General features: G+C 47.0%; 1 protein-coding gene across 1 annotated transcript in view; it reads right to left on the bottom strand.

The window, feature by feature from the left end:
- Positions 1-11,971, bottom strand: part of LOC149347134 (astacin-like metalloprotease toxin 5) — a 39,074-nt gene extending 27,103 nt beyond the window's left edge. The window contains exons 1-2 of the mRNA XM_089585499.1: positions 11,869-11,971; positions 8,859-8,920 (exon numbers count right to left, since the gene is read on the bottom strand). Of these exons, the coding sequence (XP_089441625.1) occupies positions 8,859-8,920; positions 11,869-11,959 (153 nt within the window). The 5' untranslated portion in view covers positions 11,960-11,971. The remainder of the gene's footprint in view (positions 1-8,858; positions 8,921-11,868) is intronic.
- Between the last annotated feature and the right edge of the window lie 243 nt (positions 11,972-12,214).

Here is a 12,214-nt window from a genome sequence, read left to right as displayed (position 1 = left end):
AACGTGGCATTCCTTAAGGTTATCGTTCAGCACTACTACAAGCGTTGGAGAAGCTCCACTAGGAGGAGAAAATGGGCCAGATTTGCTTATAGAATGCTTGAGACTCCGTTACGAACATGACGCATTTATGAATCACGGATATCTTACTCGAGTATATGCCGGCTTTATGCATGGTGATCTATGTGCCAACTAAGCCGAAATTAACTGTAAAGTGGATATTGTCTCCGCTGTGTGCACCTCAGCTAAGCACACACACCACAAGAATGGTTTACGCCAATACACCTAATTATTCAAAGTAGGTTATTTGTTTAATAATGCGAAAACACTGAAAACCCTCATGACGGAAAAACCATGGAGTGTTTAGTCATAAAGAACATTCACGTGACACCTAATTAGGTTGCATATTGGGGACGCAGTAGCATTAAATTCTGAAGAGAGCTCATTCAGCTTCCCCTCCTCCTTCATTGCTGACTGCCGCTTGCGCTGGGCATGCGCAGCCGCCGATGGTGGTTCGCCCCGCTTCCGCGGGTTTTCCAGTGCAGTAGACGCGCAAGGCTTTGATTCTGGTTCCATTCCCACCTTATACGCGGAGCTGCCTAGACGCGTGTGCAAACCAGCAGCGCAGCTGCCGCCGAACTCGCCACAGCTCTTAGCCACGTCACTTGACCAGCACACCTGGCAACTCGGTGCTGTCACGTGATCTCATGACTTCATACATAGTCGACCTCTCAGCGCTCGGCCATGCCACGTGAACCTGTCACATCATCACTGTCCGGAGCAATGTGGAAATTTTATGACTACCCGTACTGTCATTTCCTTGATGAAGGTTTGGGAGGCGGCAGTGGGTATGTGACATGGCCGAGCGTTGATAGGCCGTCACCGGGTCTGACGTCGTGTAAAATTTCGCAGATGCACTGTCAGTCTGCAAGGTGCACTTGTTACACACGACATGGCAATCGCAATGCACAATTCAGCCTTTCATATTAAAAAAAGAAACCTTACTTTGCTCTCTTGTTCTTTACACTTTGCTGATGTCTAGATGCCATACGACAAGTTGGTTCTTCATCCCTATATTGTTTGACGATTTTTGCTTAAGCGCCCAACTCCTACCGCGGCTGTTCGCGGTGGTCTCTAATCAGCGCCTCTACTACACCTTTACATTCGCTCCTACACCACTTCCTCAGTGGGAGTTCCATCTGTGGCCATTGGTCGATAAGGCACAGTGAGATTCACTGGTCACTGACCATGGTCAAACAAAAACAAAAATGACGTTTCGGGAGCGCTACGGCTCCCTTGTTCACATGGTCAGTGACCAGTGAATCTCATCAAGCCATGATTCCGGACCAGACGGTGTGCCGTCGAACCCTTGACTACATCGATAAGGCACAGTTATTAATGTTGGAAACTTTACTCACAGTCCAGTCACAAGCACTTATAGGACTGAGTGTTAAGCCCTCTACGAACTACAATGCATCCTGTACCTTTGTCCATCCTTTACCGTTTTTTTGTGCTCTGACTGTTTATGCTTGCTCGTTTATATTTTCAGGTATCAATGCCGGCGATTATTAAAATAACACTACCTTCACTCCAAATTTTAGTACTCTATACATTTGGGCTTTTTACCGTCCCAGGTCATCGGGGCATGGTCAGTCACAAACTTGCAGATATTGTAGTAGAATCGGCTGCACGCCTCGCACTTGCGAATCATCTCAGTTTTCCCGTCGTTGCGCCCGGATAGCCTTTTCAAGCCATTGTTCATAAGTAGTGATCTACGCAATGACATTTCTATCTCAGTGGCACAGAATTTAGCGCTTGATTCCCGATGTTACTAATTTTCTATCTTCCTTCCCTCCGCCGAAACCAATGGCTCCTTTCATAACAGGCTACGGTGGCTTCCCTCTTAATTTTCATTGTTTTTGACTCAGAATAGAAATAATGTCCTTGTGAACGAGCTTGTGGTTGTATATCTCGCTGGATTGGTCACTGTGCTATCACATCATATATTGACCGTGAAACAGATTACATCTTGTCCATGCATTTTGAGGAAATCGATTTCCAGCTCTTTCTAAGTAATTCATGCGCACATGTTCTGATTAAACGTATGTTTGCAATTGTGAGCAACACATTGCCCTACTGTCACCGCTCTGCCGCTCTTCCAACTGGCATACAGTTTTTTTTTATCTCTTTAATTCATTCTTTTGCCTTGACAACTCTGTGAGGCTATTTGTCCTCTGCTGGAGGGCCCACAGACCCAGAGCTGAGAGGATGCCGTGCTCGCTTCTTCGTGTAGCCCCGTACCTCACTGCCTAATTATTTCCGCTCTTTTGCCCCCTCATTCTTTCTATGCTCACTAGCTTTCTTGTGCTGGCCTGTTTTGTTATTTCGTTTTTCGCGTCGTTTGCTCTGATCTTGCATTTAAACAACCTAACCTGTCGTCCGATTTCCTTTATAGGTTCATGCCGGTATATTTTACCGCATTTTTTTTTTCAGTTATATTGTGCGTTGTGGGGATTTATCTTCTTGCGCTACCCGAGTGTGCGCCCGCTTCTGCCGTTTCGTTCGTTAGAGAGACCCCCCGTGGGGTTTTCCCTAGCGGAATGCGAGCAGCCGCGCTGCTTGTCCTCCCTTGCGAGGGAAGTTTTTTTGAGTACCGCGGTAAATCACCCTCCCTTCCGTTCTTCCCGCTTCGACCTCGCGTCCCCATTGGGTCACTCCGAGTGACAGTTGGGGGCGTTGTTTCGGCGAGAGGCCCTGAGCGGGAAACGAGCGGGGAGATCGCCACCGACTCGGGCAGCAGAAAGGTGCGTAGAGTTTGGCTCTCGGGTGCCCCGGTCTTTGCCGGGGGACCAAGAGAGCGGGTGTTTTAACGTGCGCATCTAGTACGCATGCTTGAGTCCAGGCCCGAACCACCGGAGTGCTGTAGCCCGCCTGTGCGGCGTTGACGCGCTTCGGATTCTGGAGGGCCTGATTTGGCCGGATCTCCGTCATCGCCGGCCATTGCCGGTGACGGCGCGCAATGAGCCATCGACGTGCGACCTGCGTCGTCAAGATGTGCTCCGCGTGTTTCCCATCCTCCCTCGTGTTGTGCTGCACGCGAATTAACCCTTTGGTTAGCCGTGCAGCATGCGATTGCAATTAGCTGGGCCGTCACGCGTGAATATAGTCTTTGCCTTGCGGGCGCTGCTCCGCGGGTTCGCTTTCGGGTGCTGCATCTATGCTATGGGCTGTACCGAGGTCTGGGGATTAGTGCAGTGTTCTGTAATGCAGCTTACTGTGTAATAAACACCTGTGCTTTCGAATAACTGCGCCTTCCTTCGAGGCGAGAGCGCAGGCGGGCACCAAGCGCTGGCAGTGCCCTCAGCTTAATTGCTCTGACCCGAAAAGGCGATATGTGGGCGAAGTGCCACCTAATTAACACACCGCGCCACTTGGTGGTGGTAAATCCCACAGCGTCTCGCACCTGCCGCCTAGGGCTTTCATTCTTTTTATTAGGTATCACATTCTGCGCGTCTTCCGGCCTTCACGCTCAATTTTTACTAAGAGCATACCGTGCTTCTTTTCTTTTTTTCGAATTGGCGTTTGTATTCAAATTTAACTTTATTTTTTGATCCGCTGTTCATTTATTTTGATTTGTTTAGGCCTTTGATGTCCATGCTGGGGAGGCATTGCCTCACCTTTTTTTAATATTTTTTGCATCTGAAAAAAGGATTTCTAAAATGATTTTCAGGACGCTTGTAGTATCAACGATACGTGTTCGTGCCCGCCTGGCTTGGCGCGAAGTGACACACGCGGCGTGATCTATAGATGAAGGCCTTTAGGCCTGCCGGTGAACCTGCGTCGTAAGTTGGCTTCGTTGAAGCGTTCCCTCATAGCTCCGGACGGCCACTTCGAAAAGGCCACATCGCGATAATCCGGTCGTTTGACAGACACAATGGAAGTGAATCAATTTGATTCTTTTGTTGACCTAATGTCTAATTATGCACTGCTGCTGCAACATCTCCCTTTACACTGTAGCCTATGTGTAGTATTCCTTTGAATTTGCACTTTTTTGTTGATTACTTTGTATGGGCCCGTGTACTGTGCGATGTCAGTGCACGTTAAAGAACCCCAGGTGGTCGAAATTTCCGGAGCCCTCCACTACGGCGTCTCTCATAGCCTTAGTCGCTTTGGGACGTTAAACCCCATAAACCAAACCAAACCAAACCAAACTTTGTATGGGCACTTATGAGCCATTAGTATTACCTACGTAGCTTCTCTTTGCTATATAAAGCTTGTATTTCCTTTTGAGCCTTTCACTAAACCCATCGTCCGGGTGACGGCCGGTGATATCTGGGCACCAGACAATCACCCCGCCCCCCTCCACTTGTTTGTTCTTTCCGGTATGGCAGATAGCCCTGCATGTGCCACATGCGGTGATATCTGGGCACCAGACAATCACCCCGCCCCCCTCCACTTGTTTGTTCTTTCCGGTATGGCTGATAGCCCTGCATGTGCCACATGCGGTGATATCTGGGCACCAGACAATCACCCCGCCCCCTCCACTTGTTTGTTCTTTCCGGTATGGCAGATGGCCCTGCATGTGCCACATGCGGTGATATCTGGGCACCAGACAATCACCCCGCCCCCTCCACTTGTTTGTTCTTTCCGGTATGGCAGATAGCCCTGCATGTGCCACATGCGGTGATATCTGGGCACCAGACAATCACCCCGCCCCCCTCCACTTGTTTGTTCTTTCCGGTATGGCTGATAGCCCTGCATGTGCCACATGCGGTGATATCTGGGCACCAGACAATCACCCCGCCCCCCTCCACTTGTTTGTTCTTTCCGGTATGGCAGATAGCCCTGCATGTGCCACATGCGGTGATATCTGGGCACCAGACAATCACCCCGCCCCCCTCCACTTGTTTGTTCTTTCCAGTATGGCTGATAGCCCTGCATGTGCCACATGCGGTGATATCTGGGCACCAGACAATCACCCCGCCCCCCTCCACTTGTTTGTTCTTTCCGGTATGGCAGATAGCCCTGCATGTGCCACATGCGGTGATATCTGGGTACCAGACAATCACCCCGCCCCCCTCCACTTGTTTGTTCTTTCCGGTATGGCAGATAGCCCTGCATGTGCCACATGCGGTGATATCTGGGCACCAGACAATCACCCCGCCCCCCTCCACTTGTTTGTTCTTTCCGGTATGGCTGATAGCCCTGCATGTGCCACATGCGGTGATATCTGGGCACCAGACAATCACCCCGCCCCCTCCACTTGTTTGTTCTTTCCAGTATGGCTGATAGCCCTGCATGTGTCACCTGCGGGCATGACGAGACTATAACCCACATTCTTTGTGACTGCCCTGCCTACACCACCGAAAGGCAGTCTCTCAGCCGTGCGCTGGAGCGCCTAGATCCGCGCCCACTGACGGAAATGAAGATTCTCGGCCACTGGCCGCGGCGGTCTTCGGCGGAGAAGGCCTCCAAGGCACTTCTCCGCTTCTTGAGAACTTCTGGCCTGCACGACAGGCTGTGACTTCAACGAACACTGACGTTTTAGAGTGACTTCTATTTTCGGCTACTCTCCTTTCTCTTTCTTTTTTTTTATCCCCTCACCCCCTTCCCCCCGTGTAGGGTAGCAAACCGATTATTCTTCCGGTTAACCTCCCTGCCTTTCCTCTTCTACCTCCTCCTCCTCCTCCGCGATGCCCGCTCCACTTACTGCAAAAGCACAAAAGCGGCGGTGTTGAAACAGAGAAGTCGAGAAGTCGAAGTAGTGCCGCTAAGTCGAGGTCATTTTCGGAGAGACCGGAACAGCTCTGCCGACACGGTTCTTGGACTGCTTCTCTGAACTCTGATGCTCCTTGGCGGGTTTGCATAGTGATAGCTTTGTCTCCCCACAAGAGGCGGCGGCAAACAACTGCAATCCTTTCCAGGACAACGGTGAATGAGAAGGTTGATGGCCACTTAAGCAATACAGATGCAACTTGCGTGTCTGCCTGCCATGAAGGCATCGTACAAAGGCGCACTCAAGGTATGCCATAAGGAACGGGTATCATCAGGAGCTAGTCATTCCCACTGGCAGGACACTTCTACCTTATTCTTTAAACAAGATACGAAAGACCCAGAAATTCAGAGGCCGTAGCATCGTCTTGTATAATGGTCTGAATAAACATCCCTCACACAAAGGGGACGGTAGACAAAGCGGATCGAAAAGGAATTTTCCTGTGTCGCACTGAAAGTAGCACGATTCTTGAAGACATTGACAAAACGGCACCCCCGTATGCGAAATGGAAGCTATTTACAAATGGTGCCAACTGCTTCAATATGCTTTTTAAATGTATGCTACCATAGACACTAATCATCATCATAGCTGTTTTTTGGTTTGAAAGACCTCCGTTTAACTTGAAATGGTAGACAATTTGTTCGTGTTTATGAGGTGTCGGCCGCACTGAAGACACGAAAGGGGGAGCTCGGTTTGTAGCCCGCGGGCGGTTTTAAACTACTTTACACTAATATCGAGTTTTCACCGGGTGTTACTCTGTAGATACTGCATGTACCGCACTAAACGAATCGTTTGTTACTGAAAACAGGTTTGTTTTTCTGTGCAAAGTTCATTTTCGCCACACAGCCACCCTATATTTAAATTCTTTTGAACAACAAAAGCCGTTAATAAATTTCTGCACAAGCATATGCCCAGATTCTAGCAAACCACTGTATGCTTCGAAGATTTTCTGGAAGGTCGCTCGCAGCATGTCAAAATATATCGCAATCATCGTGCAAAATTTAAACTATGTACTTGAAATGGAGCGCCGATATGTGCAAAACAATTTGATTCCTATGTTAACCTTTCGTACAAAAATATCGATAAATGCACCCAGTAACCATGTCAAGCTGCATTGTGCTAGTTGAATTGTATCAAATTCAAACCAACCAAGAAAATCAACAGTAGGTTCCTACGGTCGCAGCATACGTTCCTAAATATTCGAAGAAATACGATTTCGCTTGTATGAGTGGTCCTTCGAGAGGTCGATGGCCAATTTTTATCTTTTAAATTCAATAGCAAAACAGAAATAGTGTTTTCGTTTTATGAAACTTCGGTTCCAAGAGCTGTAAAGTAGCTGTATTTCAGGCGGCAATAAAATAGTCTAACCCTGGCTGCACATGTGCTTGTCGGGTTGTTTCAAGCATACCTCTCAGGGATGACAGCGTGGGTATGACCACTCACAGGTAACGCAGCGAAAATTTATGTCGCACCGATATTTTTTTTATATTTTACTGTTTTTTATATATATAGATATATTTGGAGGTCGTGGTTTCAGACAGTTCAGGTAAACATAAAGCCCAAGCTGTAATTTGCGCATCAGTGTCCCCATCAACAGTGTGCACTTGTCTGGGTGATATAGCATCAAGGTAATGGATACCTCCATATGATGCTAACTGGACGTTGGCTGCGATATTTGCGGTCGGTACTAGTTCTATGTGCCCTTGACAATGCCCTCATATTTGCTCGCGCAGATATTTCTTTTTGCTTGTTTTTCGTTGGTCACAACACGGTATTTTTAAACTTCAGCGCTCCTGTAGGAATCGTACGCAGAGGCTGTATGACGATGTTCCATCGACGGTTAAAATATCAGATGGTTTGTAAAACATTTCAGGCACGAGCCACTGTACTAAAGTGGAGGAAATGCGATGCGAGTTTTTTATGCGAAGCATACTAAAATAGCCCAACCCAGCTCCTCGAGCGCGGCGGTGTCGTTACCATTGACCTTTCGTGACCTCCATGTCATACCACGTGATGCGTGACGTCACAGCAGATGAAAAACGGGGGCCCAACTCGCGCCGTCATGACGCGAGGCGTCGCGACGGCGAGGCGTCGTGACCAAGGATGACCACGTGGTGCGTGACGTCACAGCAGATGAGAAACGGGGGCCCTGCTCGCGCCGTCGCGCGAGGCGGCGCGACCAAGGAGGACCACGTGATGCGTGACGTAACGACATAGGAGAAACGGGGCCCCAGCTCGCGCCGTCGCGCGAGGCGTCGCGACCAATGTGTTTCCTGCTTCTGCCGCTAGGTGCGCTGTAGTGAACACGTGATGCTGGAGCGGCGGTATACAAGGGGGTGCGCCTGCCTCTGCTAGGCGTACACGGGATAGAGATGCCTCCTGGAGACAGGGCTGCTCGTTGGCATGAGAAGCAAAAGTTGCGGCGTGCTACAGAGACTGATGAAGAGCGTGAAGAACGTCTAGCCAAGCGGCGTGCTCGATATGCAACTCGGCGACAATATGCTTCGCATCTGACTAGGCTTAACCTAAGCTAAGCCTCAGCCATTTTTTTTTTAGCTCGCCAATGTATTCAAATTCTGATTCAGTCGAACTCTGTTCACACTGTGTTTCAGTCTGCCGCCTATTCTTTTTCGAATATATTTCAATCCTGATTACATATTTTTCAGATTATATTATAGTGCTGATTGCATAGTAATTTTGATGTTATTTTTAGTTCATTTCTTTTGGTAATCCCTTTTTTTCACTTTAATTTTCAGTGGGCATTCTTAAACGCTCTCTCCTTCGTTTCCAGACAAGCAAAGAGAGGGAGGGAGATGGCTGGAGAGTAGCAGGTAGAGTTTTCGCCTTCAGCGCACTTATAATCCCATCCTTATAAAAAGAATAAGGATCTTATCCTCCTACACCATTCGATCATACAGAAACCGTATCTCAGGCTTAGTAAATTAATAACAATAATATTTGCTTAGCCGCAGTTCTGACGCAGTACGGGTTTTAGATCAGGCAGTAAGAGCGAGTAAACGCTCAAGAAGAAGAGTTGTACCCTTTAGCGACTCCCATTCAAGAAAAGTATACGCTTCGCATTACTTACGCTCTCAGTCTCTGGCATCATGATGTCTCCCTCGAAGTAGCCCGCCATCATCGCAAGGACGGCTGCGCATTAAGAACTGAAGCTGTCAATGAGTACATGTGCTGCAGTGCGAGGAGCCCCCAAAATCACAAACATTGTGAGGGGCAGGCAATTGTTTTATTTTTATTTTATTTATCAAATACTGCCGGCTGCCCTTCGTCGGCCAAGGCAGGAGGGGGTACAAACAAAAGACAACAAAAATACACTCTTGGCGTTCACATGAAATTATAAAATGAACACTTGATAGTCAAAAGAACATCAAAAGAACATCAAAAGAGGTTAAGCAATACATGCTGTGGGGAGAGCAGATATGAGCAGCAAGAATTGTGAAGAAGCACGAAGAAAACACATGCACAAAAAACAACAATACAAAAGGTACAGCAGAGTGCTAGGCATCGCTTTACCAGCTATCGGAAGGTGCACTTTCTGAAATGCTTATGTGCGCGAAAAATGAAGGAACGCAATGGCGCGTTATGTGACGATTTTTAGAGCAGTTAAAAATGAGTCGATTGGTGGCATGTTCACTATTCCAGGTGGAAGTGCATTCCATTCTGCTATGTTTCGCGGAAAGAAGGAGAAGCGGTGCGCGTTGGTTCTAGTTAGTGACATAGCAATTGTTTTCTCATGTTTCCATCTGGTTAGTCTCGTCCTGTTAAACTGTATGAGGTGTTAACATCCATTATTTGTTCTATTGTTGGTTATGTTATGAAGCATCTGCAGCCGATGAATCCTACGTCTTGTTTCGAGTGTATCGAAATTCTCACTTAATGCATGTCTTGTCTTACGGTACTTGATCACAAATAATTACAATAAGAAATCACATAGAATGTAAGTTCATCTCTGCGGCCGAAATCAGGAAATGTACAGAAGACAAAACGAGATTTAGGAACGGTGCAAGGATTCGAAACTAACACAGCTTTGTGATCGGGCACCCCCTCAATCTCGTCGCACTCATAGCCGATGTTTATAATACATGGGGCAAGAAAGACTATGTCTAGAATTCCGGCCTGCCGAGTGCATTCTCGAACAACTTGACTTAAGCCACACGACCATGAAAAGTGTACCAGCTCCTTTCATAGGTAACCAGACGACGCCAGGTACATAAAATTGCCATAAACAAATAACGTTTAAATGATTTCGTTTGATTTATTGTAGTTTAACGTCCCAGAGCGGCTCAGGCTATGAGGGACGCTGTGTTGAAGGGCTCCTGAAATTTCAACCACCTGGGGTTCTTTAACATTTTAAGAAGTATTGTTGACATCTAGTCATCTACTCAGAATGTGTAAATGATCAATACAAGATCCAGGACGACGGTAAACAACCCCTATTATCAAAGATGGGTTGTCTCAGTGAATCTTGCACCACAAAGACTCGATATCTGGTGGGACTGGGATCACAGAAAACCGAAAGTTGGACTGAAAAAACAGGGCCATGCTGCCACCTATCCCGAATCTCCTGTCTCCTCAAACCAGCTTGAAGCCAGGGGGTGTCACCTCTGAATCTTCCTCACCATTATACCTGGGGTGTTTCACCTAAGACTTTACACAACTTTTAAAAATCGTCTTTTTGAGCAAGAAGAGTGATTTTTTCGGCATAGAGCTGTGAGCGGTGTAGTACATCAGAATACAGCTAAGACGTGCTAACAAGCAGGCTGGTTAACTAATATTGAATAGTTAAATTTATAACTATTACAGTTACGCTCCTTAATTACAAGCGGGTAGCGGACCATAAGCAACACCCATGTCAGCTTTCAGAATTCTGATAATGCGGTTACGCTAGGTTCTGTAGACCTGCAAATTTTTGGCTATTTCGATGAGTTACATACACTAGAGTGGTCGCTTTGCCTGCAATCTTATCGAAAGCGCATGTATTTTGGCGCGAAATAGCCAAAATTTGTAGCGTCACAGCGCCGAGAAAAACAGCATTTTCGAAATTCTAAAAAGTGATACAGATATTAATTAAGGTGGGCTACACACTTCTTAATAATTAAGAAGGCTAGCAGCAATAGTTACAAAGCTAATTATTCAGTCTTAGCTTTCCAGCCTGCTAGTTAACATGCCTTAGCTGCACTGTGATTTACTACACCGCTGACAGTGCTATGCCAAAAAAAGCGTTCTTTTAACTCCGAAATCCTGTTTTTGAACTTTTTGTAAAGTCTTAGATTGAACACCTTGTATGGCCTTGTCTCTGTGACACCGATAATATGCGGAGTCTTAGAGGATGATGTAGTACCGGCTTCCTTTCCTGTTCTCCTGCAATTCTTTCGCCTGCAAACCTTATACTGTAGCGTTCACGCACCGTTTTTCCGTGTGCGTTTTTTTTTCTTTCTAACATGGCCACAGCGATGGAGAAAGAGTACGAGTATCCTTATGTCGCGTTCGCCGCGGACACTTTCTGGTTATTTAAACTACAAAGCCCTTCCCGAGACCGTTAGGGTAGAAAGCTGACGCTCTATAAAAAAGTGACCCATGTAGCGCGGCGCGGAAGCCATTTGTCAGCAATGGTTTGTGAGTACAAGAACGATAACGTTATCGTCATCGTGTAGAGTGTTGGTTACTTACTCGGCGCTTTGGCTCGAAACAATACCTATGTCGTGACCCTATCCTTATTTTCTTATCTGTAGAAGCAAACCAGCAAAACAATTTTATGACTTTTCTGGAGACAAATTTCTTAGCTCGAGGAGCCCCCCTCACCCTCGTTTAAATGTCACACTCTCATTGATGCATGCATCAAGTATCAATGTGATGCAATGCTATACAGCCTTGTTTTCCGAGAAACCTGTATGGTGTAGGTGAGCTGTTGCATAGTAACTATCAAGACGAGCTGGTGACACTCATCCGCGTGTTTTTAACCTCTAATGACTGTACTTGATACCAAATGCTTACAGGTTTAATGGAAGAAACATGTATCTAAGGAATCTATTAGTGACCCCAGTGAACTGCGATAAGCAAGAGTAGATAATGAGCTATACCTTTGTGTAAGTTCCCCGAAGTTGCATTCTCAAGAGGGTCTGCCAATGCCTCTCTTGTTGTGGCAGCCAGAATACAGAGAACAATGGTCATCTTCGTAGAAGACATGACGGCACGCAATTACCCTTGTACGTTGTGAAATAACATAGGACAGGGTCTCTTCTTAAATATCAACTATTGCGAAACGACAGGATCCGTTTCTCTGCTCCCATCACGTGGATTGAACGTCACTTCTAAGCCGAGCCAATACTAGGACATCTGGCCTTAGGCAGCTAAGGGAAATAACAGGTGGCAACTTTTGCATCCCTGATAGCTTCACTTTATAGTCGGACGGTGCTTTTAAGCACT

Source organism: Amblyomma mixtum, chromosome 4, assembly GCF_055824585.1.
Source record: "Amblyomma mixtum isolate Tamu chromosome 4, ASM5582458v1, whole genome shotgun sequence".
In the NCBI taxonomy this organism is placed as follows: domain Eukaryota; kingdom Metazoa; phylum Arthropoda; class Arachnida; order Ixodida; family Ixodidae; genus Amblyomma; species Amblyomma mixtum.
Note: the sequence above shows the minus strand (reverse complement) of the source record. Positions and strands in the feature narration are given on the sequence as shown.